Source organism: Acanthopagrus latus, chromosome 8, assembly GCF_904848185.1.
Source record: "Acanthopagrus latus isolate v.2019 chromosome 8, fAcaLat1.1, whole genome shotgun sequence".
NCBI lineage: Eukaryota > Metazoa > Chordata > Actinopteri > Spariformes > Sparidae > Acanthopagrus > Acanthopagrus latus.
The window spans coordinates 27,139,606-27,163,770 of NC_051046.1; the positions used below are offsets into that span (position 1 = coordinate 27,139,606).

Genomic DNA, 24,165 nt, shown 5'->3' on the forward strand with positions numbered 1-24,165 from the left:
GATAATGGCAGGGACAATCATGCAGGCATTGTACTGGCTAGCGCAATTTGTATTATCCCAGGAGGAGCAGTACTTTAATCATCTTCCACTGCAGGTACATAATCAGGAGACATTTCATACTTGCCCCTTGTCTTTCAAACAAGTGCTCTATTTATTCAACAAAAAAAACTAGTGAAGTGTGCCTTCCTGTTCCACTCTCCACACTTTCTCTCACTTTATATAAATCCATTGAGGTGGAGAGCGAATCAATTCCCACTGTGCGCTAAAAGGCCAGGGCTCAGACTGCAGCCCTCCGCTCGGGCTAATATCACACTCTGTCTTTTAGCTCCACCCACTCCGCCTCCTCACATCTGCCTCCATCTGGAGAGTTTCTGCAGCTCTCGCAGCGGTGTTGTCTTAAAACTCCTTCAAAGGTGAACAACAAGCAGCAACAAAAACAAGAAACTTCAACATTGGAGGCATCGATTTCACTGTTTTCTATAAAATGGTATTATCAGTCTTTTTCTGAGCATGGCAGAATGGGAGAGAGAGAGAGAGAGAGAGAGAGAGAGAGAGAGGAGGAATAACGCAGATGGAGGGCAGGGTGTGGAAGTGAATAATGAGGCCCACAGTACAGAGAGGAGGCAGTGATAGGTGAAGACAAAGTAGTTCTGCAGGAAAGGATAAAGAAACGAGCATCACCGGTGCCCCGGAGTTACGTTAACTTGAAGTGAAGTGAGTGATGTGTGTCTGCAGCATGTGTGTCGTCATTTTTTTGGGGTTTTTTTTGGCACCTTGTGTTTAGTATTCAGCTTCGTTATCAAAGCTTTTGATAGAAAAAAAAAAATGAAATGCCTGATAGATTGAACGATACAAGACATGCTAGAAAAAAAAAAATCAGAAAAACAGAAACAGAAAAATAAAAGAGAAATAATGAAGGCTATATAAGATAGATTACCCTGTCACAGATAAGAGATGGATGATTGCATCCATAAATGTAATACACACAGTGTGTAGTAACATAGTGAAAATCTGTGTGTGTCTTAAACTGCACAGGAAAAAAAACAGGAATTGCACAGGACAGTGTCATGGTGTGAATATGAAAGATATACTGTATAAATGCAATATTTAGTCTTGAATAAGGATACGTAGTGTATGCAGACTTATATACAGTATATAACATGATAAAACTTGATATAATGCTAAATGTTCATGCATTACAATACATGTGTATGTAATAACAATAATTATTTGTAAACAGAATAAAACAGTAAAGTATGCATCATGCATATAAATATGTATATGAAAACGTGTGAATAAATGTGATATACCTGAGTGAACTACAGCAGCTGTGATAATGTATCTGATGTGTTTGAAACAAAGATACTTCGGAGACCAATCTCTTTCCCTCCCTCTGCAGTAAAATCTACTGCAGCCACGAAATCTGAAACACACACACACGCGCGCGCACATGCACACACACACTCACACACCAATATTTGACTTGTCAGCACTGTCTGTGCTTCAGTTTGGCTATTTGACTCTTTGAGCTGGTTCATCCCCTCCACAGCACTGTTGGTACTCTTCTACACTGCCGGCAACAGACAATAACAGGACACCACAGCCCCTGAGAACACATGTGTGTGTGTGAGAATGCGTATGTGTGTGCATGTGTATTACAGGGAAAACGATAGTGTGAATGAGAGTGAGAAAAAGAGAGAGCACCAGAGATATAGCAATTGAACAAGAGGGACACTCAACTGATTGATTAAACAATGGCTGCTCATTAGAGAGAAACTAGCCTGAGGTTTTGTGAAAGGGAGGGTGTGTGTGTGTGTGTGTGTGTGTGTGTGTGTATGTGTGCTGTTGAATGGCCTGCAGCTGAGAAAGAAAGATTAAGACAGAGCTGGTGGATAGAGATATAGAGACACACAGAGCAGTCAGAGTGTTGCCCACACACACACAAGTACACACACACACACACATACACACTGTAGCAAGTCTCTGACATGAGCATGGATAGGGGGGGTATGGCTGCTGACCAGCTGCTATATATAGCACATGGGGAACGACTAGGATAAAACATTAGTGTTCTCCAGCTGACAGCAACACACACACACACACACACACACACACACACACACACACACACACCAACACAAGTGCTCTGACAGGAACTTGACAAACCATTCTCTCTCTTTCTGTTTCACATTACTTTAGGGGATAAGATACTACAATATAAGCTGTTTTGGTCCAAAACCGGTTTGGATTATATCACTGACATGACATGACCTTAGTCCACGCATCATCAAATTTCCATTATTCCAAAATGCAGTAAACTTACAAGTTATTTAGCATCAGCGCTGTCATTGTCTTGTGTCAGGCCGTAACATCTCAACAACATTACACATTATGTTTGCTCATGCCCTGCCAGCATGGGAAAAATGCCCTGGTGTGTCTTATCAGACTCTGGATAGATTCCACAATCACATCACCACAGGTCCACCGTGGCCTCCAGGAGGTTTTTCTGTGCAGCGTGCTGAGAAAAAATAGTTAAATCCTCCTTGTACTCTTCTTCCTTCTCGCCAGTGTCTTCCTCTACTCTCAGATCTTTGCGGATCCCTTGTTCCAAAATGGATTCATGGCCCATTCATTCATACATCTAATCCTGAGGTTCTGATTAGCGTGTGAACATTTTTGAGTTATTTTTTTTGAACGCCTGTGCCACTGTGCATGACACATGACGGGAACTGTGTGTATACTGTTTTACCGACATTTCAACAAATCTGAATTAAGTGTGAAAATAGGGGAATAGTGTGTTTTGAGAAATGGGTCTGTCTCTTGGTAGATGGCATCTTGGTCTGGGATGTTTCATTAGCAGGCCCAGTTATAGTGTGTAAGAGATCATTAGACATAGACAATGAAACACACTTGCTGTGTTGGCAGTGTGTGTTCCTGCAAACTGCAGACATGGTGGGCTGAAACTTTACATTTCTTTATGTTCAATTTTCAATTCATTGACAATGACGTGCTTATGTTCTTGTCAGGTTCAGGCACAAAGACCTATTGGTTAGGCTAAAAAAAGATCACGTTTGGGATGGCAGCCTCCCAATTCCTACAATCCCAAAGTATCAGTTTTTGACGACTTGGGAAACCTGGTTTAGACTTAGATTCCAAAATCACATTTACAAATAGGACCTTCAACAAAGACAGCTGGAAGTTCTCCTGAGGTCTCCTTGAACATTCCCAGTGGTTACACACTAACTGATGTTGAAAATCAGTTTCTAACTGTGGTCACTGGCTTGGCAGCGATATGAAAGTCAGGTCAAAGACATATTGTGTGAATGTGATATAACATGTTTGTACAAATAACATGGTATGTATTGGGGGTGTCATGTGCCATTGATGATCATGGTGATATAAAATACCTATGTCAATAATATACATATATATATAATATTATGTAAATGATCCAGCACAGCTTACAGTACATAACTTATGTTGCTCTCCATTCACTGTCATAGTAGAAAAACCTGTTAAAAAATAAGTAGAAGATGCAGTAACTATTACAGTGTAGTTACCAAATTTGGACTTTATATAGACGTTGCTGTTTGCTAACACTGCTCAGTCGGTTCGCTGACTTTATGACTCGTCTGTAATTGTGTTATTTCTGCAAAGTGTTTCAGCCTTCACCGTTACCTGACTGCTGTCACTTATTACCACGGTAAATTTGACAATCTTACCTTTTTGGTGAAGTCCATGGCTTTGAGGATGGAAAGGTTGAGCGTTTCCAACGAGGCCAAAACTCCTTCATAGTCTCCCATGTGCTTAGCAAAGTAGTCTGTACACACACACACGCACACACGCACACACACGAGCGCAGGCACATTGGCACATTATGACATTTATGAAAATCTTTGCAGTCACAAAATAATTTCAAGCTGTTAGTCATGGTTGCTAAATTAATATCAGATATTTAAAAGAAAAATAATAATTGCATTTCAACTGAGAAGCACTTTAATAATAGATAAGAGAGAAAATGAGGACAATGGCAGGGAAGTGTGTGTGTGTGTGTGTGTGTGTGTGTGTGTGTGTGTGTGTGTGTGTGTGTGTGTGTGTGTGTGTGTGTGTGGGCAGTCTACTTACCACAGAGTTCCTTAGTGTCAACATTACTATCACAGCATAGCAGAGGAGCAGCAGATGGAGAGAGAGGGAGGAAAGGAAGGAAGGAAAGTAGGAAGGAAGGAAGGAAGGAAATAGAGGAGCAGGGTCAGAAACTGAGGAAAGGCTTTTTGCATGCAGTCTCTCTAGCTCTCTTTCTCTCTCTCTGTCTCTCTAACACACACACACATACATACACACATACATACACAATGAGAGAGAGAGTGAAAGTTTGGCATGCAGGGAAGACTCTAACAAGACTCCTTGACAGGAGTCTGTATCAATCCAGCGCCATCATTCACGCCCAGTTCGGTGTGTGCAGACTCATTTGGCAGCGAATTCTTTACTGGCAGGGAGAAGACTCTCCCCGGCTGACTGACCACGAGGGAGAGCGGAGGACGAGAGAGGAGAGGCTGGGAACGGCGGGAAAGGCAAACACGAACGAGAGAATAAAGGGACGGAGAGGAAGCAGCCAACAGAGGGACGTGAGATGTAACTGATGATGGGAGGACCGGGGACAGAGGAGGAGACGGGCAGAAAGACTCCATCTGTTTATCCTAATTATAAATCACTGTTCAGTAAATGCTGTCCATGAAAAGGACCTTTTTAAAAAAAAACAAAAAAACCCACAGTGACTAAGGGTTTGAATTCTCTCCTCCATTGCTCTTTCAATATTTTAAATATTATCCAAAGGCTCTGTTTTGATTGGGTGAGCCGTGTTAGACAGCCTGATTTGATAATGGCCCGTTTTATGTTTTTATTAAGCAGCAGTTTCTGCCAGTATCAATCCAGATACATCACTGTGACAGATGGGCTTTTAAAGTATCTACCAAAAGTCTAGTTTTACATGACATTAAATGTATTCCCATGCTTCCGGCGTTTGGTGATGTTGTAAAAAGATTTTGTTGACTAGTATGATAGTGACTGATTGTTTACTGCCCCAATGGTAGATGCAGATGCTGCCGTTTCACAACCAGTAATTATGTTGTTCTCTCACGAGTAAAACATAGTGATATATGCGAGTGGGGCTCTCAGCTGCATCAAACCCATCAAAAGTATCTCATTCTTGTCTGTGGGCCAAGGAGAAGCAATGATAATTCCATCGATGCTGCTAAAGGAATTTCAAATCATTGTGTTATTGAATTATCAGTGCTTTGTGCAAATTAAAGGGGCACTCCATAGATTGTACACATCGAGTTCAGTTTAATGTGTTACACGAACTACAAACTGTATGGAATGAATGTGTGATTTTTGTGCTGTATTATGGGAAATTTAGGACCTTGGGCCAGATGTATAAACACTGTGTACACCCAAAAACAATGCTTTAGCATTTTTCCACACATAAACTGGCATTTATGAAGGAAGAATGTGCAGTGAAATGTGCTTCTCTCAAGCAGGCTTCAGAAAAGTTTACACAAGTCGAAGACGAGGTGAACGTAAGACATACTACAATCTGCGCACAACATTGAAACCACTGAGTTGTGAATAGCAATTATTTTCTTGAATCAATCAAGTGTTCTGCTAGGAAAACTTGGCTTGTGGCATCCTCGCTGATGATGCTTTAACACGGCCCACCCACCCAAACATGGGTCAAGTGCACTTGGCTCATGGTGTTGAAATGGCCTCCAACATCCCAGTCAGAGTATCTGCTGGACAACCTGGGACAAGTTCCAATCAATGCAGGAACCACCGATGACTGGGCTTGGCTCTGACCCGGCATGTAAACAGGACTTCTGGGGGTGTCCTGTGGTGTTGGTGGATCCTTTGGGTCCTGAAGGTTGCAAGTGAGGGCCATCCGTGGATTGGACCTGTTCCAGGACGGCCCACTGACACTTGATGAGATTGGGATCTGGGGCGTTTGCTGCCCTGGTCCGCACATTGAGCTCTTTGTCGTGTTCTTCAGCATTCAGCCTCCATATGTTGCTAGGACACACGGTTTTCCAACAGAGCATTTGATTTAAAACGATGATCGATGTAATTCACTTTTAACGGTGCTGCTGATTGGTGTAAGGTGACATCATTACCTGAGTAAAACACAAATGTCACTGATGTGTCATTTTGCAGTCTAAACAGCATTCAGTAAAATGTCAATCAGAGCATTTATAAACCGACTTTTAGGAGTGACTTGTAGCAATTTATCATTATCTTTATTTTTTACACTGGAACCGTGACTCCCCTGTTAATGATCTGTTTGTTTGAGCCTGAAAAGGGAAGCTCCTTGTGAAGCTCTACAGATGAATTATTAAGATTGAGATATAACAGAGATGATGGTTTACAGGTACATGTGCAGGTGCTATAAATAGCCACAGCTGTGTGTAACAGTCATGCAAAATGACAGCTGTTCTGGTGTTGTTTGAGAGCCTCTTGGTGAAACAGTCAGTTAAACTGCATTTTGCTTCTTGTTTATCTGTTCTTCTTGGTCAAAGCTCAGTATCAACATGTTTAATGGTGTTTTTACGCTCCTTTATGGATAATCGTGGGAGAGGAAATGAGGGTAGTGCTGGTGCACTGAATTTGGCAATGATGAAGATATTTATTGAACACATTCAGGCACTTTTACGGCTTCATAAAATCTGTCATAAAGAAGCATGTGCATATTTCTGTCTTTGTGATTACACACAGTTTTAATCACGGAGCTTCATGCATCTGACAGCAGATATTTTGGAAGCTTGGCCCTAATCAGCCTCTCTTGCACAGATCCATGAGTCTTTTTAAACTTGAATTGAGTGCAAGACTAAATCAGCGGAGTACCCTTTTTATGGTGAGAGTTACATTTTGTTCAACCTTATTAAATGTTACACTTTTACTTTTGCATGTTTTTTTTTTTTTTACATACTGGGTGAAAAAATGGAACAAACTCCCACTGCAAAAAGAGAAATACAAGTAGTTTCATTTCTCATATGTATCTGCCTATTCTGCATGCTTTGTCGCTCTTTGCTCTAATAAATGTTCATAAAATGATGTTTTTTGTTGAATTGATTGAAGGAACGTCAGTTTTGCAGGTTTGCTTGTCCATTTATTTGGGTAAAGTATCATCTTTTAGGTGCGAACGATCACTTGAATCGGAGTGTCACCTGAGATTTCATGTTCTGCCTCGTCTCCAGAACCATTTCTGATTGACAAAGGAGTCGAACAGACAGTGAGGAGTGGAAAAAATGGGTGTGAAGAAAGAAAGAGGCTGAAAACAGGGTTGAGTGACAGATGCAGCGATAGGGGTGATGGGCAGAGTGATGGAGGATGGAAACAAGAAGAGCCTGCCACAAAACAGACAGACATCTCAGAAAACAGGGTGATGGAGGGAGAACGCTTGAAATGGGAGGAAACCAGCGAGTGACAGAGGCAGAGAGACAAATGACTGGAAGCAGGGCGGCGCTCCGTCTCTGCCTGCTCCCTCCCTCCTCCGCCATCCATCAACTTCCTTCTTCAACAGGAAACGCTTACGCTGTCATTTCTTCTATTACTCGGACCAATCAATAACCTTATCTGCTGTCACATGATAGCGCCGAGGCCTGGGACGCGGCTGCCAAGTCTACTTTACTCTAATGAGTTGAAACTTTTCAGACTTCATCAACTGCAGTGAGCAAGATTTATAAAGGCCCAACCATCTCCAATAAGCAAGATGGCTGACGTCAGAGGGGAGGCGGCGGTGGGCATGGTTCACTTGCTGCGCTGATTTGAAAAAGAAAAAAAAAACAAAAAATCACACTAATGGCTGCGCCTGCTGGAGGATTTATATATTGAACCCTTATTCAATTCTACAACAGCCATAAAGGTCAGCTTTTGTTCTGCTTGGTTTCATTTTATTTCAAGGCCCCGCAGGTTTCCGAGGTCGTGTAAATTAACAGAGCCGCTCTTTTGATCACTCACATCCCACTGTGTCAGCACACTCCTCCTGATTAAGGCTGGATGAGCTGATTGGCTGATTTTTAAGGGTCACTCAATTGATTCGATGAAAGTCAATCACAGGAGCGTCCCGGGGAGCAGGAGAAGCAGGGAGGTTTACGTCGTGGAGGGTCGGGGTGAATAATGCAAACAGAGATCTGAGCGAGAGGTAACAGGTAACACCTTTCACCCTGCTTTCATTCATTTTCCCCCTCTTTATCTCTTCATCTCCTCTCCCTTGATCATTTTTCAGTTTGTCTTCTTCACCGTTAAAAGTGCCACTTAACATAAGGGGCTTTGGTTCAGAAAGAGCTTCAGGAGAGGATGTGACATTTGTGGCTGAGGGATTGATTACTTACAGTTTACCTGAGCATGCACACACACACACACACACACACACACACACACACAAAAGTAAAAGTGAGATATTGACGCGATGCAGCAGCAGAACAGCTTCGTGCCTCTCCCCCTGTTCATAATTGAGCGGCAACGTGTCAGAAAAAAACAAAAGTCATGCTGGAACGTGCACACACACACACACGCAAAAAGGAACCACATGCAGATTTATCTCCTGCGGCTACAAAGCTGTGTCGCATGCTACACGGGCTGTAGTGGCGTGGTAGTGCTGACCTGGTGTTATCAGAGTCGATGGTGTGAAACAGCTTCTCCAGCTCTTCCTCGTTCAGCGTGCCATCAGAGAAGAAAGCCTGGAACTCATCCAGAGACAGCTTACCATCATCTGCAGGAGACATACACACACACACACATCATTGTGTTAAAAATCATCCTCGCAACAAGACTGAGTTCCATCAAAGAACTTGACATTTCGTTCATGAAAAAGAAATCAATATCAGACAGTATTATTATGGTGAACCGTTGCGTCACTGTGTGATCCTGCCTGCTGCTTTTAAAAGGGATGAAACATAAAGCGGATGGTTATTACTGCAGCCGCGCACCAGCTCCATCCTGTGATACATTTCATATCAGCAGCAGTCATAAGTGATCTGTAGTGGAAGTGGAAGGCACTAAATCCATCAGTTCACTCACTTCCCCTCATTTCTATGTGCAAAAAAATCATGTACATCGATTATTACACAAAGGAAAAAAAAACATCCTCATGTTTAACGTTTGCCGAATTAACAACAAGGCCCAAATAACTGATAATTTGCTGTGGACAGCAGTTCGCAAACTTTAAAAAGTTTTTCCTGACTCCACATTTTCCAGGGAGTGTGGTGAGTTTCGCTACAGGCGTCAGTGAAGCTGCCTGTTATTGGCAACTGTTTACTGTAGTTGTAAAATCTGACATGCTTACCTTCATTAAAATGCCTCCAACCACCTGGCACCTGGCTAATTCTCCTTCAATCACCTCACCTGCTCGCAGTATAAGCACCCTGCATCTCCACACACTCATCACCAGATTGTTCTGCCCTCTCAGTGGGGGGCGATGCTCTCAACTTCTCTTTAGTCCTTGTGTGTTTTTGCGTATGTGGACCTCCTGTGCCTGGCACCACCTGTGCCAGCTCAGCCATTTTCCATCTGCCCACTGCACTTGAGCTGAAAGGCCCTTAGCCTCAGTCTGCCTCTGCCACTCACCTCCTCTGTTCACCTTCAAACTTTTCGCCCTCCAGCTGTGTCTGGGTCTGCTTTTGGGTCCAGTTTGAACTCAAAACATATCACAGGTCATTTGGACACTTCTTAGTGTAGGCCACTATTAAATAAAAGCCCATATGCCACAGTGTTATATCTAATGTTTACTGTTTGAAGTCTCTCTAGTGTCAATCTTCATGCAGAAAGAGTACCTTCTGACAGAGCTTATCTTTGATAAGCAGGTGGAGATAGTTTTTTACCAAAAATAAAACAGTTCCTCTCTTGTGTTGACCAGGAAACTGTGCCACCTGCTTAGCCAGCTATCTCTGGGCTAAACTCAGGTGTTCTGATAACATGAAGCTGATAGGATAGCCACCAGCTCTCAGGTTAACTTCAGAAGAAAGCCAAACAACCGACTGACTACTGACGAATCAGATCACTACACTGAGTCAGACCTGGGCAAGAGATTACAATAACGCTCTGTTTTAGTTCCCGTCTCTATGAGGTCTGCCGTCCCTAATACCCAGTCTCCTCTGATTGGTCAGCTTGCACACGTTCGTGTCAGCATTGCTAACAACAACGGAGCATCTTTGCTTAATTATTTCTTCCGTGCCAAACTAGCTGCTAGGCATAGATGTGAGTGAGAGAGAGAGAGTTAAACTACTTAATTCTGATTCTTTTACTCCCAGCTGGGTGACTGACATGAAACCCCATGTTGTCTTTTAATTCATAGAAAAAAACAAACTGTAAAACATTTGCCATGATTATAAAGGTCACATCTCAGTCAGATAGACCTCAGACATTAAATGCTTTCCTTCTCTCTCCTGTCCTCTCTGCGCTGGCAGCAAAAACAATCATGCATTACAAACTGTTTTTTTATGTACAGTGCATATTCATTGACGTTTGTTCATCATGCCTAATACTAAAGACATATTTCTTTTGTTATTGTGAAATTATTTCTGGTGTTTCAACATCAACAACTTATTTCATTCAATCCTCGTTGGCTTTTGCTGCAGTTCCAGCCCAATTTCCTTGCAGGCGCCACTGTTTGGTCCCGTTCTCTCCCTCTGGTGTCTACGTCTTTCACATGAACGCACTTCGAGCTTGATTGGAAAACTCAGCTGACTGAGCCAGTTGATAACCAGCTTTGTGATATCGGTTATGCAGGACGGCCAACGTTCGGCTCAGTGAAGCCAGGTAGCCCCAAGAGAGCCACACTGAGTCAAACAGGCCCCTGACAGTCATCCATGCTTTCGTCTTATCTCTGCTGTACCTGCCTGAACTCCTGTCTAAAACTTTCCAACCCCTCCTCCTTGTACTGTATGAGTCAGAGGGAAGGCTGGGGTCACTGCTCAGTACACGCCATTAGTGTTGTCGATGTGATTTTTTTGTCCTTAGTTGCCCCTTTTTTTGTTCAGATTTCTTTAGTTCTGATTGTGATGAGGATGAATATTTAATAGGTCTTGACATTTAATTCCAGTTTGCTTTGCTCTACCATGCCCCCCCCCCCCCCCCCACACACACACACACATGCTCAGTGTGATCCCTGCCTTCAGTGCTTTCTCAAGCTGCTGTGAAATCAATCCAGCACACGCTGTCCGTCTACAAACCCTCAGCTGTATCCCTGCTGTCTGTCTGTCTGTCTGTCCGTGCACTTTAGTGAGCACACAATGCCGATTATGTTTCAAAATCTCAAGGCTTTTTGGGAAGCACTGATAACCAGCTCGCTCACAAAACAATAATGGATTTCTGCTCTTGTTATGTAAGCTTGTGCTATGCTGATGTGTGACCAGGATGATGTTTGACACTGTGGCAGTATCTGACTGACAGGGTAGAGGGAGGACGCTGATCCCTCATAGCAAGTGGATTTCATATGACACTTAATCAGTTACCAATGAACCCTAAAGCAAAACAGAATATTTCACCGACCATTTTGACAGTCCAATAATCTGTTTTGCAGAGATGTACAGTATGTACAAGCACTGTGTATCCAACGTGTAGAACAAGCTACAGGACACTGGCATCGTTGGCAAGATGAGACCAGCATTTTACAGGTTTAGAATTATAGATCTTTAGTACAAAACACAAAACTGTTTCCAGTGTGCTCTCTGCTAACCATCACCACCCAATCCCATGTAAACAATCAATTGCTTCCTGAACACATGATCAATCACGCTCTAATTGGTCGTACATAATGACCGGAATCGAGTCGACCGACTCTATATGTTGTCCTGGTTCTGTGTCCTCAGGGTGCTTCATTCCCTCAATGTGATTTTCAAATTTCAACTAAAAACAGCGCAACCTTCCCTCAACCTTATGTTAAATAGATAATATAAAGTCTTCATTTCTTTCTCTTTTCATGCTGATTTGTGGCCCCCACAACTTTGCAACTCTGTAGAATGCTCTCTACAGTTTCTGCATACAAGTGCATTTCGAGTCCAAACCAGCTTTTATCAGCTATATTATTAACATATCAAAAGTGCTCACTAGTGCTCTGGCATATATAGTGCGCACTTTACCTAATGTAACACAAGGCTGAAAAGCAGTGTTGAAAGAGTACAATATGCATAATCTCTGACAGACTGTTATATAAGTACTCAAAAGTCATACTTAGTTGAATTCTTAAAGCATCTGATATTCAACGTACTAAAAATAATTTTCTGGCAATAAATGTACTTACCATAAAAAGTATATAAAAGTAAACTAGTATTATACATATATGTATTTAAGGTATATAAAATATACTACGGGTCAATTGATTATTGGATCCAATATTCAGCATTTTTCTGATATGAATCAGTGATTTATTCTTGTCTAATTGCAAATAAAATAAATCCATGTAAATAAAAACACGACTTTGTCTCAGTAACTAGTTGCTTAAGTTATCAAAACATGTAGAGGAGAAGAAACACAACACTTGTTCTTTACAGAGGAGATTTGGTCTGATGTGGCCAATGAACTTATAATAATGATAATAATAATGATACTGTTATTTTACATAGCGCTTTTCAGGTACTCAAAGACACTTTACAGGTTAAAACAGAAGTATAAAAACAACACACACGTGAAATCCTTATCTGTACAAAAAGGTATTCTCCTGTACCTCTGTCTCTATCACTAACATTCATCCTAGACTGTTATGTGGCACACAGTGTACTGTTCTTTCGATGCACAGAAAGGATTAAGGCTGTGGTGGTCCCATCTAACACTAGCAGTAACGTTTTTATGAAGATTTAACCCTGAAAACCAATCCTTTCCGAACAATAATGAAGTACAGTAGTTTGAGTTGCCTGAACTGAAATCCCTGTCACAAGGCTGCTGGAACATACAGCAAGACCGTGACACGATGTGAGGTGTTGCTATTCCGCGTCTAGTTCAAACCAGCGCTGCAAACACTGGTCCAACAAACAACCGATCCAACATCCCTGTCTGCTGTTTGACTGGTGTGGTGGAGTGGTGGCTCTGCAGCAGGGACTAGTTACTCAGGGCTTTGACTCCATCTTGCATCTACTCTCTCTAAGTATGCCTTGCTGTCTGTCTCACCACATGATGCAGAGGCTGATATCAAATATTTATTCCCTTGCCCTCGAAGTGTGTTTGCCCTTGAGTGTGTCTGACTGGATGCAGCAGGTTGAGCTATGGGGCCACTGCAGAGCGCTGGGGAACCCACGGGGACCGGAGGACTGCAGCCTTACAAAGGGCTGCATTCAAATGTGCTACTCTCAAGTCTGCTTTGTCTGTTCTGCTTTGCTGCTCCTCAGTTGCAGGAATAGGTGAGCATATGTTACTGAATTTCTCTTTAATGTATTCATTTGTCATTGCCCCTGTCTTTCTCTCTTTCTTTTGCAGCTATTTTCTTGTTTTTTTCATTTGTTTTTTTTTTTTCTGGTTTGTGCAGCAGCAGCAGCAGCAGTAGCAGCATGGCTGACACACATCCAGCAAAAAGAAAGCGAGAGCTACGCTCTTTGCCTCTGACTCGAGTTTTGACCACTCAGGAGAAAAGGCTGCGCACAGTTTTCAAAACAGCCTAACAAACTGTTAAAAAAAAACTTTCAGAAACTCCACAACCACGGCCAGCCACACTCCTACCTCCTCTCCTCCTCCCTTTATTTCCTGTCTCCCTATTAGTCTCGCCATAACTTTTATCCCTCCGCTCTTCCTGCTCCTTGTTAGAGATAGTAGAGGCTGAGTCTCACATATTGTGCCACGGCTGCGCACGATGACGCAGGGTAAGAAAACGCCTTACAAGCGTCTCTCTCTCTGTGACTCTTGGCATAACCTTTCCTCGGCAGAAGGCATGTTTGTTTGCGGAGGACTACTGAAATGCCACTTCTTATGTTCACAGCACCGGTCCCACTCTTCCTGTCCGCATGTGCTCGAGTGTTTATTTAGACTGTGTGGCGGTGACTATTTCTAACCTGCCCTTCTCTGGCGCAGCAGCACTGAACCAGCACTGAAAGTAGAGGCACTGGTGTTTAATTCAGCAGTGACCCAATTTTCTGCATGCAGCCAGCTAGCCCCGTTAGACCCACTTAGGAATTCTCCAGTAACACAACGTAAATGCAGAGACACGCACCAGTCAAGCAAAAAAAAAACAAAAAAACTGAGCTAGTTAACCCCATTTCCAAATTACACATGTCTAATAAAAAAAAAACTACAGCTTCTGGAATCCCCGGCTTCACTGTCAAATACTTCAATATGTTCCTTTTTTTGTCACACTGTGTCCTCTCACACATATACAGCGTAATGCAATGTTCCACTTGCATGGTCTCCTTTGGGAAATTCTCTGCATGCAATCGACCAGTCAGTTACAGAACGGCAGTCATAAAACATTTCGGTTGCTTCCCTTTTATCGAAGTTTTGCTCCTCCAGCCACCAATTCACCCCTGCAACTCCCTCACGACCCTCACAGTCACTCTCATAGGCTGGCAACAGAGGAGGTGATGCAACAGCCAAGAGCATCCTGACTCCTCCGGCTGACACACTGTAGATTTGACCTATTTGCTGAAATGATCATTATTTTACCATCCAAAATGGTCAATTTAATGCGGGGGAAATGACAAACACTCAGAAACGTCTTTTAAAACAGCAGGGAGGAGATGAAGAGGCAGTCCAAGCAAACATTTTTACATTTTCAGTGTTATAATAGAAAATGTTGGCATTAGCCCTCAGACAGAGACAGGCTTGCAGTTTGCCCCAGAAAGACAGGTGCACTTAAAAATGAAAATTCAGTCAATCCCAAATTGATTTGAAAATGAATAAAGTTGTAAGTAATGTCTTTTTGAAATACAAAATCCAAAATGCAAACAACAAAAAGGCAGCAAGTAATCCCAGAAAACTGAAGAGTAATACAAAAAGACGACAAACCATGGGGAACTAATCAGAGACACAGGAAACACAGACAAACCAACAAAGAGTGAAGGAAAAACATGGACGTAATTGCACAAGTGCTAATGAGAAAATAAAACACAGGCATACTGAGGAGAAAAGGTGGGAAAAAGACAAAGATAGGAAGTGGGTAGTAACACATGACACATGACAATTGTCATGGGCCTTACAAGATAATGACTACATTTTCGGCCAAACTTATCTTTTAAGTTAACCAGCTAAGCTAACCAGCTGCTGGTTGACACTCCATACTTGTTGTAGACTAGAGACACGAGAGTTGTATCAATCTTCTTATCTTGTTCTCACTAATAATGTGACTTCTTACTTCTTCTTACTTTCCTGCTAGCTGGTTGACTGGCTGTGTTCCCACATCATTTATTTCCAAGAAAATCTCAGAGAAAAAGGAAGACACACGGTATAATGGACTGAATGACCTGCCGACGTCCGACGCTGCCCACCGCAGCTCTGATTACCTGTGCCATGTCTCCACCGGCTGATTCTATTTCCTGTTTGCAGTGCTGTAGTTTGGGTCTTTTTCATGTTCTCTTAATACAAGGTCCTGTACTCCTAATGGCATAGCAAGATTAAATTATGGAAATTACAGAACACACACACACACACACACACACACACACACACACACACACACACACACACACACACAGACCTGCATGGACAGAGTGTACCATGTACCTCATCAGTGTGAGCGTTTAGATAGAGCAGCTGCTGGCTCTCTGTCTTCATCTTCTGTACTTACTTGCTGTCTACAGGTCCCCTCAGACTCAAACCTCTTTGAAGATTTAATAGTTGTTTTTCTTTTGTTTTTTTTCATCCACTTTTACTGACAGTATAATGTAAACCAGCATGCTTCTTTCAATGTAATACACTCATCCAAATCTGTGTCACGCTCATTTCTGATCTGCTTGTAGCAGGGGATTGGCTTATAAGGATGAGTTCAATGTAATCTGCAAGAACAAATGTGACTTCTGAAAGTAGATAATGACAGAGGACTGTGTTTTCTAAATAATTCAAACATTTCTGAATTAACAATTCACAAAACACTTAATTTAAAGTTGTTTGGGCAAAGGTAGAAACAAACCTTCCCTCCACATTATGTAGAATAAATGAAACCCTGCTTTATTTCCTCATAATGCCACTGGGGTGTCATTATCCGAGTCATAAACAGGATGGCATTTCCACATTTCTACTTTCATCAGCGATCTTCATTTAGAAAATACCAAAAAGGTAATCAAGCAGCTAAATCCCTCTTTGTTTAGCCAATCATGGAAATCAGCTGCGGTGCCATCTGTAGTGTTGCAAATTACAGGTGGTGAAAATGCCATCAACGCACCCAGTTATTTAAGCTGTCTGTCAGCAGTGAAGTGATCCAAAAGTGATTCAAGATTTGATTCACCTTTGTAAACATCAAAGGTGTGGATGCTTGTTTTTAACCCGACTGATTTAAGGAAAAAAATGTGCAGAGCGACCAACTAAAAGTCACGGTGAAAGAAAACAGACTGCAGCTGCCTCTGCCCTGATTAATCACTTCTGATGGACAATTATCTGATTTGACATTCAGATCTGGTACTATTCAAAAAATGTATCTTAAAAAATATTTCTTGAATCAACTAACTAAAATCACATTGCTTTGAACCTGTGCACTACCATAAAGTAGACTGTGAAATTCATCTTTTCCACTAAGGCTGTGCTCAAATCAACATGGAAAAGCACTTGAATGGGGCCAGGTCAGTGTCACAGTGAGGGTGCCAGCTCAGAGGAAACACAAAGAAAAGTAGAGTTTCTTTGCCATAAACAGTTACAATTGACCAAACTTTTGAGGTTTTCAATGATTTGACATCATAAAAATTGGGGCCAAATATGTGGAAGCACACATTTCTGGTAAATTACTGTAAATGAAAAAAAAAATGCAAAAATAAAACTGGAATGGCGCTCAATGCATACCTCTGCCAAGGCCTGATGGTCTGCTATTATTCACTCAAGACTTAATCCAATATCAAATAAACATATTTGAATTAGCTGGACCTGTATTTTAACTTGGATCCGATTTTGGATAATTAAATACATGAAACACAAAATAAGTGATAAATAATTCCTGGATCCGTCCCGTTGCCTAGATCTACACCAAACAGACCGACCGACCAACCGAAAATCCAACCAACCTGCCGCCCAACCAACCAACCAACCGACCTGCTAACAAACTAACCAACCAACCAGAAATCCAACCAACTAACAGACCTGCCAACCAACCTGCCGCCCAACCAACCAACCTGCTAACAAACTAAATAAACCAACCACAATCAGCTCTGATAACGTGGCAAAATGAGGGTTGGGTTCTTCGACACTAACAAATCTCTCATCAAACCTTTAATCTCTCCTCACTCATTTTCATTAGCAAAGACCAATAACTGAAACAATGCAGGTAACATTGGCTGGCTTCTCATTTATAGTGGGAAACGATGGTTGCTGTCATCTGTTAAAAAGATCAGCGAGCAGCAGATTACATCAGCGTAGCTAATTAATGTTAATTTTGTAACAGCTACACTGCCACTTTTGATTTTCAATTAATGTGCTGTCTCCAAGCTGCTGACTGTTTTTTTTTTGTTAGTTTTTTTTGTTGGACTGAGAGGCACATCACACTGCAACATCACTCTGCGACCATGAGTGGACTGCTTTTTTGTTTTGTTTATAATAGAAATGACACCCATTTTTTAAAAATGTTACTATATCAGTGCCCATGTTCATCAAATAAAAAAAACCTTTTATATGAGAGGGAGACGTGAGCCTTGACAAGGGAGTCAATGTTTCAACCAGTGTGTGCTTAACATTAGTGTTACTTTATTACTCATCTCTGGATGGCAACTATAGTTCCTGGGGTACTTCTGTGACACCGAGCTTGTTATAATACTTAGCTGAATGAGGGACACTCCACTTTCTGAAAGTGTCTGCTCTGTACAGCAGCAGCAGCAGAGATGTAGCACAGAGTGGAGGGAGTCCGATCTTCAAACTTGAGCAACAACGCGAGTATTCACAGCCTCACAAGATGTCGAACAACTGGATATGGTTGTATAGACTGAAATCCAGCGGAGAGCCAATTATAAAGAGCCCAAGCATCAGAAACCATTCAATAATTCATACAGTCATGACATAAAATTCAGTATTCTGTTGTTTAATATATCACCAGTCAGGTCTAAGCTGGTGATAATTTCTAAACCAAGGCGAAGTTGGTTAAACCAGGTAATAACATGCCATACTTTGTAACACCTCCCTGGACCAGCTACAGTTGCTGTGGTCAGTGTTGGGGGTTTCTGATAGACCTGATAGAAAAAGTTCAACCAAAAAGTGGAAATTTTGTCATGTGACAGGCAAAGTTTTGTAGTCCAAGAAACATTTCTGGAGTGTCACAGCAGAACAGTGTTGCAGCATCCTCTCAAAACACCTGAAGCAGAAGGGGGCTTGGAACAACGGGGAAAAAAAAAAACCACTGGATGAGTCCATACAGCTAGCCCGGCGTAATCCAAGCCTTCAGAAGCCCACGGTTCGCAAATTGATTTGAAAATACTCTATTTACACTGTTTTAAAGCCAAATTTCACAGTAGGCTGCAAAAGTGGAAGTGTTAGCCTGTCTGACTCTGTCTGAAGATGTCGCAAGTGCTAATTTTCGATCTCGGGGATTCCAGAGACTTGGATTACACCAGATGGAGTCATTTTATGTGTTTTTTTTTTCCTTTTTTCATTTCTTTTCTTTTCTTTTTTTTTTTTTTACATTTTAAAACAAGTCCCAACCTTCTTCAGTAGTGCAGGAGAAATGCAATGCTGTTTCGGTGTTAAGTTCCAGAAATTATTCATGGACTATGAAACTTCATCTGACTTTCCATCAGCGTGGAGTTGAGTGGATTAAGAATGAATTTCCATTTTTTGGGAGAATCGTTCCTTTAGTAATGAACCCTCAAGGAAGATCTGACTGTTATAGATCAAAGTAAACGCTACAGATGTGGAGCATCATCACCAAATATCTTTTGATATCAAATGTTCGGTGGAATCAGTAATACCGGTGTTGTCACGAGTGTGGTGTATCAACCGATGGCAAAATGTCCTCAGTGTGGCATCCCTAATCAGGTTTCAGGCAGGTTTTCAGTGGGTCAGACCTCTACCTTCAGCAACATGTTCACACTAGCACAGAACCAACAAATTGCTATTCATTCCGAATGTAAGTCTCTGGTCCGGACTAGCTCAAATCAAGGCTTCAAGAAAAAAAACCTCCCCCTCCACTATGCTCTGGACCAGCGTTTGTGCATCACTGAGTGGAGCCTCTGTTTGACTAGCACTGAGGGAGGCCCTGTCTTCGGAAGCATCGGGACAGTGTGAGAGGGTCGAGGGTCAACACTCGAGGGTAGAGACATCAGGATTTTGAAGACAGAAAGAGAGAAAAAGAAAGAAAGAAAGAAAGAGTGAGGGACTGCTGGAGCGGCGGACCCACTGCGCTAACTGCTCTGTCTTTTCTCCGTGAAGACTAAAGACGAGCAATTAGCACATCCTTCTTCCTGCTGGGCTCCACTTCCTGCACACACCACCGAGGACGAGGAGAGACCGAGCGTGTCTTCACTGCTCTTTCCTTCACACACACACACACACACACACATTCAGCCTGCCTGCATATGTTTGTACACACCATGAACCATGTTAGTTTGTGAAGAAGATATCTGCTCCCCGTGTCCTCTCTCCATCCTCTCTCATCTCTCTCTCTTTCTTTCTCTCTCTCTTGCTGTTTATCATTATTTTTGGGGTGCTACGTGACGGGTTGTCATAGCAACAAGAAGGGGGGAATTGACCCTCCTTTCAGGCTCATGATAACACCCTCTGTATAACCATTAACACACACACAAATACTCTTCTACCTCTTTTCCTATTTTTTTGTTCTCTTTTTCCCTTTTCCCATTCTCCTGTTTTCTTATCTTCCTCTCTTAATCACTTAACAACTTCCAGCGCTCATGATGCAACTATTGCCTGTCTCTCTCATCTTTGTCTTTATGTCTTTATTACCTCTACAGACACACTCACCTGCTTTGTCAGTGAGAGAGTAGAGATTTGCTCTAGGAGCTGGTTTCACTCTTTGTCTAAATTATCTCACTTTTGCCAATAATCCTTATCAGCGGGAGAGGACAATCTGTGTGTGTGCGGATGAGGGTGCGCGAGTGTGTGTGCCTTTGTGTATGTGTGAGGCTGCCAGTGAGCTGTTTCATCTGATAGATGAGGAACAGGAGTGATTCTCACGGAGCTGTCAGCTCTTGTCCTTTCCCCCTATCCATCACGGCAGCCCACCTGGAACACACACACACACACACACACACACACACACACACACACACACACACACACGCACACACACACACTTTCACACATATAATAATTTGGCATCTCACTTAGCAGTCCCTCAGGAAACATTGTTTTCAGAAATGGAACAGCCGTGTCTCACTTTCTAACCAGTCAGCTTCCTAAGCTGTTGTCTCCTACGGTTCAGTCGGATCTTCTTGCTGGCTAGTGTCCCACCCTGCGAAAGTACCCTTTGAGCCAGACACTGGATTGAAGTATCACACCACTATTTACTTGTCTCTCTACAGTTTGATTTCACATGATGTAAAAAAAAAAAAAAAAAAAAAAAAGCATTTAGCGCAGAAGTCCATTTGAAAAAGTTTATGAGATCCAACCAGTCATACTGTCTCACCTGACCCGACTAGCCAGCTAACACTGGTAACAGGTACCATGGCAGCACAGTGAAATGATCTCTCCATTATTCTGCAAACTGGGTCACCACCTCTAGCAGACATAAATGAGCTGGCAGTGAGCACTGCGTTTGGAGACAAAAGGCTTCAAAGACCAGCCGGGATCAGTTCAATTTCCTTTTGTCATCATTCATTCTTAACCTTGGTTTGGAGGACATGGGAGGATCTGTGACTGAATACTCTACATAGAACATGGAACCTTAAAGTCATGAATATTTAGTTATTTTAACAAAAAGATGAAACCTTTTTTGTTTGCTGATTGCTTTATGATGTCTGTAATAACCAAGCAGATCCTGCGAACAACAAGGTACAATGATTCATAGAACTTTTAAGTGAAACCTCAACCCCAACTGAGGCCAGATCAGCAAACGATTCAAACATCATAGGGATTTTAAGGAACCATACCAACAGTTTTGCATATTTCAGCCCTTTAACTGAAATGAATCCATGAATTTTCTACCCAGCATACCTCAGGCTTTCTAGATTGATCTCCAGGAAGCAAACTCCCCCCCAGTTGCTGCCTATTTGCTAGTTGCATGGTGCTCCAGTTATTTAAGTACTTTCTGAGCTTGTCCTTACTGGCATTCAATGGAGAGAATGACATTAAGGCAAATGGAGGGAGGGACAGAAAAAGGATGACATGCGTCAATGGTCAAACCTGGGCCACCAAGATACCCCCGGTCCGGTTTTGAATTTTTGATTTCAAGTGAACAAGCTATGCTGTTATAAATGTGACAGTAATGCAACTTTGAAAAATGATCAAGGTGAATGTTCACTGAGCAGCAGTCTGAGACAACCTATGATTCCTTTGAAATGAATGATCAACAAGGATCATGATACTCCACCTTTTAGGCTCCTGGTAACAGCTCTGACCTTAAACATCTATAATCTCTGATATACATAACCATCACTTTGGTCTTTTCAGTGGAAAGGACTGAAATGATTATTCACTGGCTGTCAATCGTGTTAATTTTTATTATTATTATTATTATTATTATTATTATTATTATTATTATTATTATTATTATTATTATTATTATTATTATTATTATCCTGAAGTTCTGTCTTATCTCATCTTATCTTACGTTACGTTTGATTGCATGTAAACTTCCTTCCTCAACCCATCCCAGAAGGTAGGCTGTGAAACAAAAACTTACTATTACAGTAAACTCACATGACAAAATATATAGCAAAGGTCTGGTTGTTCTTAGACATTTAACAAACGTTTTTTTCCTACATATTGCATGTTTAAATCCAACAGCATGAGAACTGTTCAAATATCCAGAAAGGCACATTGTTTAAATTCATATTGTGTGTGTTATGTGTCTGAACTTAACAAGCTGCTTTGTGTGCAGCTCAAGCATCACTTGCATTCTAATTTCTAATAAAAACAGAGATTTGGCTCGTAATTTGTCTTAATGGGAAGGATATGATTCTCTCCATCTCCTCAGAGACAAATTGTTCCCTGGTGTAAACAATATACTGTCTGTCTGTCTGTCTATCTGATGAAGAGATGAACTCCAGCAGATGATCATCAGTCACTTTTATCTATTTTCTGTCTCAGCAGAGTGGAATGATGTAATCATGATCAATCTGCTGGCTGAACATAATAATGTTGTTATTAGAGGAGTGTGGCTGCACACAAAGCAATGGGTGAAGTGGCATTGAGAAGATGTGTGCGAATGTGTGTGTGTGTGTGTGTGTGTGTGTGTGTGTGTGTGTGTGTGTGTGTGTGTGTGTGTGTGTGGGTCTATCCTAATGATGAGTAATCCTGGGTGATGGCAGATAATAGCACCGTGTCAGTGCGCTAGTGAGGATGATGCATTCAGGTGCCTGTCTCCACAGCGGATCCCAACGTATGAAGCCCATTGGCGGCCTCTCCTACTTCAATCAGCCCTTTGGGGAGGCCTCATTTGCACAAATGGTGTTTTATGGTTCCTGTTAGAGCCAGATATGCTCCTTCACCAGCCTGTAATTGACTACTGTTGCCCACAACAGTGCTTTTTTAATGCAGCGTGATGGTGTTTAATGGCAGATAATAGAACGTCAGAGCGTCAAATGAGGCCATTTCTGCATGTTGTGCCGGCCCTCTTTGTTGTTAATGTTATCATCACATGGAGCCCTGGTGGCTTGGCAGATTAACAAGCTTGTCGGGGAGGCTGTCCATATTGTGCTAATGCATAGACAGATTTGTTCCCATTACAAGCATCAACGTAACTTCCTTTATTTAAAATGAAGTGCTCTGGTTTCGAGCATGAAGATGCTAATATTTATTGCTTCTGACTACAAGGGAATCATTTCCCCCGGGGAGTTTACTTACTGTCAAGCTGTCATAATCCATATGAAAGGACTTGATAAATATGTTGTTTGCTTTCAGTTACTGGCGAGTGCATCACGGACTCTCTGTCCTGGGTTTGAACTCAAGCCCACTGCATATGTTGGTTGCAGTGGAGGTTCCACTCACAGCTAGAAAAGGTGCTTTTTTTGGGGGGGCAAAGCAAACAAATACAGTCATCTTCATCTACATGTTCATTTAAAGTAAATATTCCTCAGAGATGCTTGAACTGAACCCTCATAACAGATTCATCTCGCATTTGGAGGAGTGTCACCAAAACAATAAAACAAAGAGCCTCCATCGCTTTCATAACCTACTTTGAGCTGGAGAAATTGAATCACTTGCTGAGCTAGGGTTTGGCAAGACGGCCTTAACATATAAGTCTATATTACAATATATATTCTTATTTTGCAATCTCCTAAAAAGCTCTTCATAAGCCCTAGATCGTTCCATTCCATGCTCCTAGCACTTATCCCACTCACTCCAATTCTGGCATTCACATCCAGCAGTCAGGTATCCAAACAAAGGTTTTTCAGAGGCACACTTCCAACTAACTTTTCTCTATGAAAAGTATAAAACAACTACTATTACTTAGCTGATGTTGCAGTAGCTAAACTTAAGTCCAGCAGCAAAGTTTTTGCACTTGGTACCAGTCCTCAATCATCAGTGTGATGTTCTTGTTTTTGTAGGTTATTTCATATCGTAGTTATATCCTCTCATGTCTTGTTGTCTCTTTTTACTCTCTGCTCACCAGTGTTCCTAGTGTTCTGTTTCCCACCTGCGTCCCCGAGTCTGATTTCCCCCCCCACGCCTGTCTCAAATCAGCCTCGCTAGCACTGCACTGTCCCAGTGTCGCTCCACCTGCATCTTATCCCTTCCTAAGTTTAGTTTGTATTGAACCCTGTGCTGTGCAGACTCGGTCTTTGCTGTTTTTTTGCTTGTCGTCGTGACGGAATTTATATGAGCTGCTAATATCTGTCGGCCGAAAATGAAATCTCTGGCCTTTAACCTGACGTGTTTTTGTCTGTTCAA

The 24,165-nt window shown here is 42.0% G+C and overlaps 1 protein-coding gene across 2 annotated transcripts in view; it reads right to left on the reverse strand.

Moving 5' to 3' along the window:
- The window catches only part of necab2 (N-terminal EF-hand calcium binding protein 2), a 141,679-nt gene that overhangs the window by 91,470 nt on the left and 26,044 nt on the right, over nt 1–24,165 (reverse strand). For both annotated transcript variants that reach the window (XM_037108593.1, XM_037108592.1), the window contains exons 3-5: nt 8,653–8,761; nt 4,126–4,151; nt 3,723–3,820 (exon numbers count right to left, since the gene is read on the reverse strand). In XM_037108593.1, the coding sequence (XP_036964488.1) occupies nt 3,723–3,820; nt 4,126–4,151; nt 8,653–8,761 (233 nt within the window). The remainder of the gene's footprint in view (nt 1–3,722; nt 3,821–4,125; nt 4,152–8,652; nt 8,762–24,165) is intronic.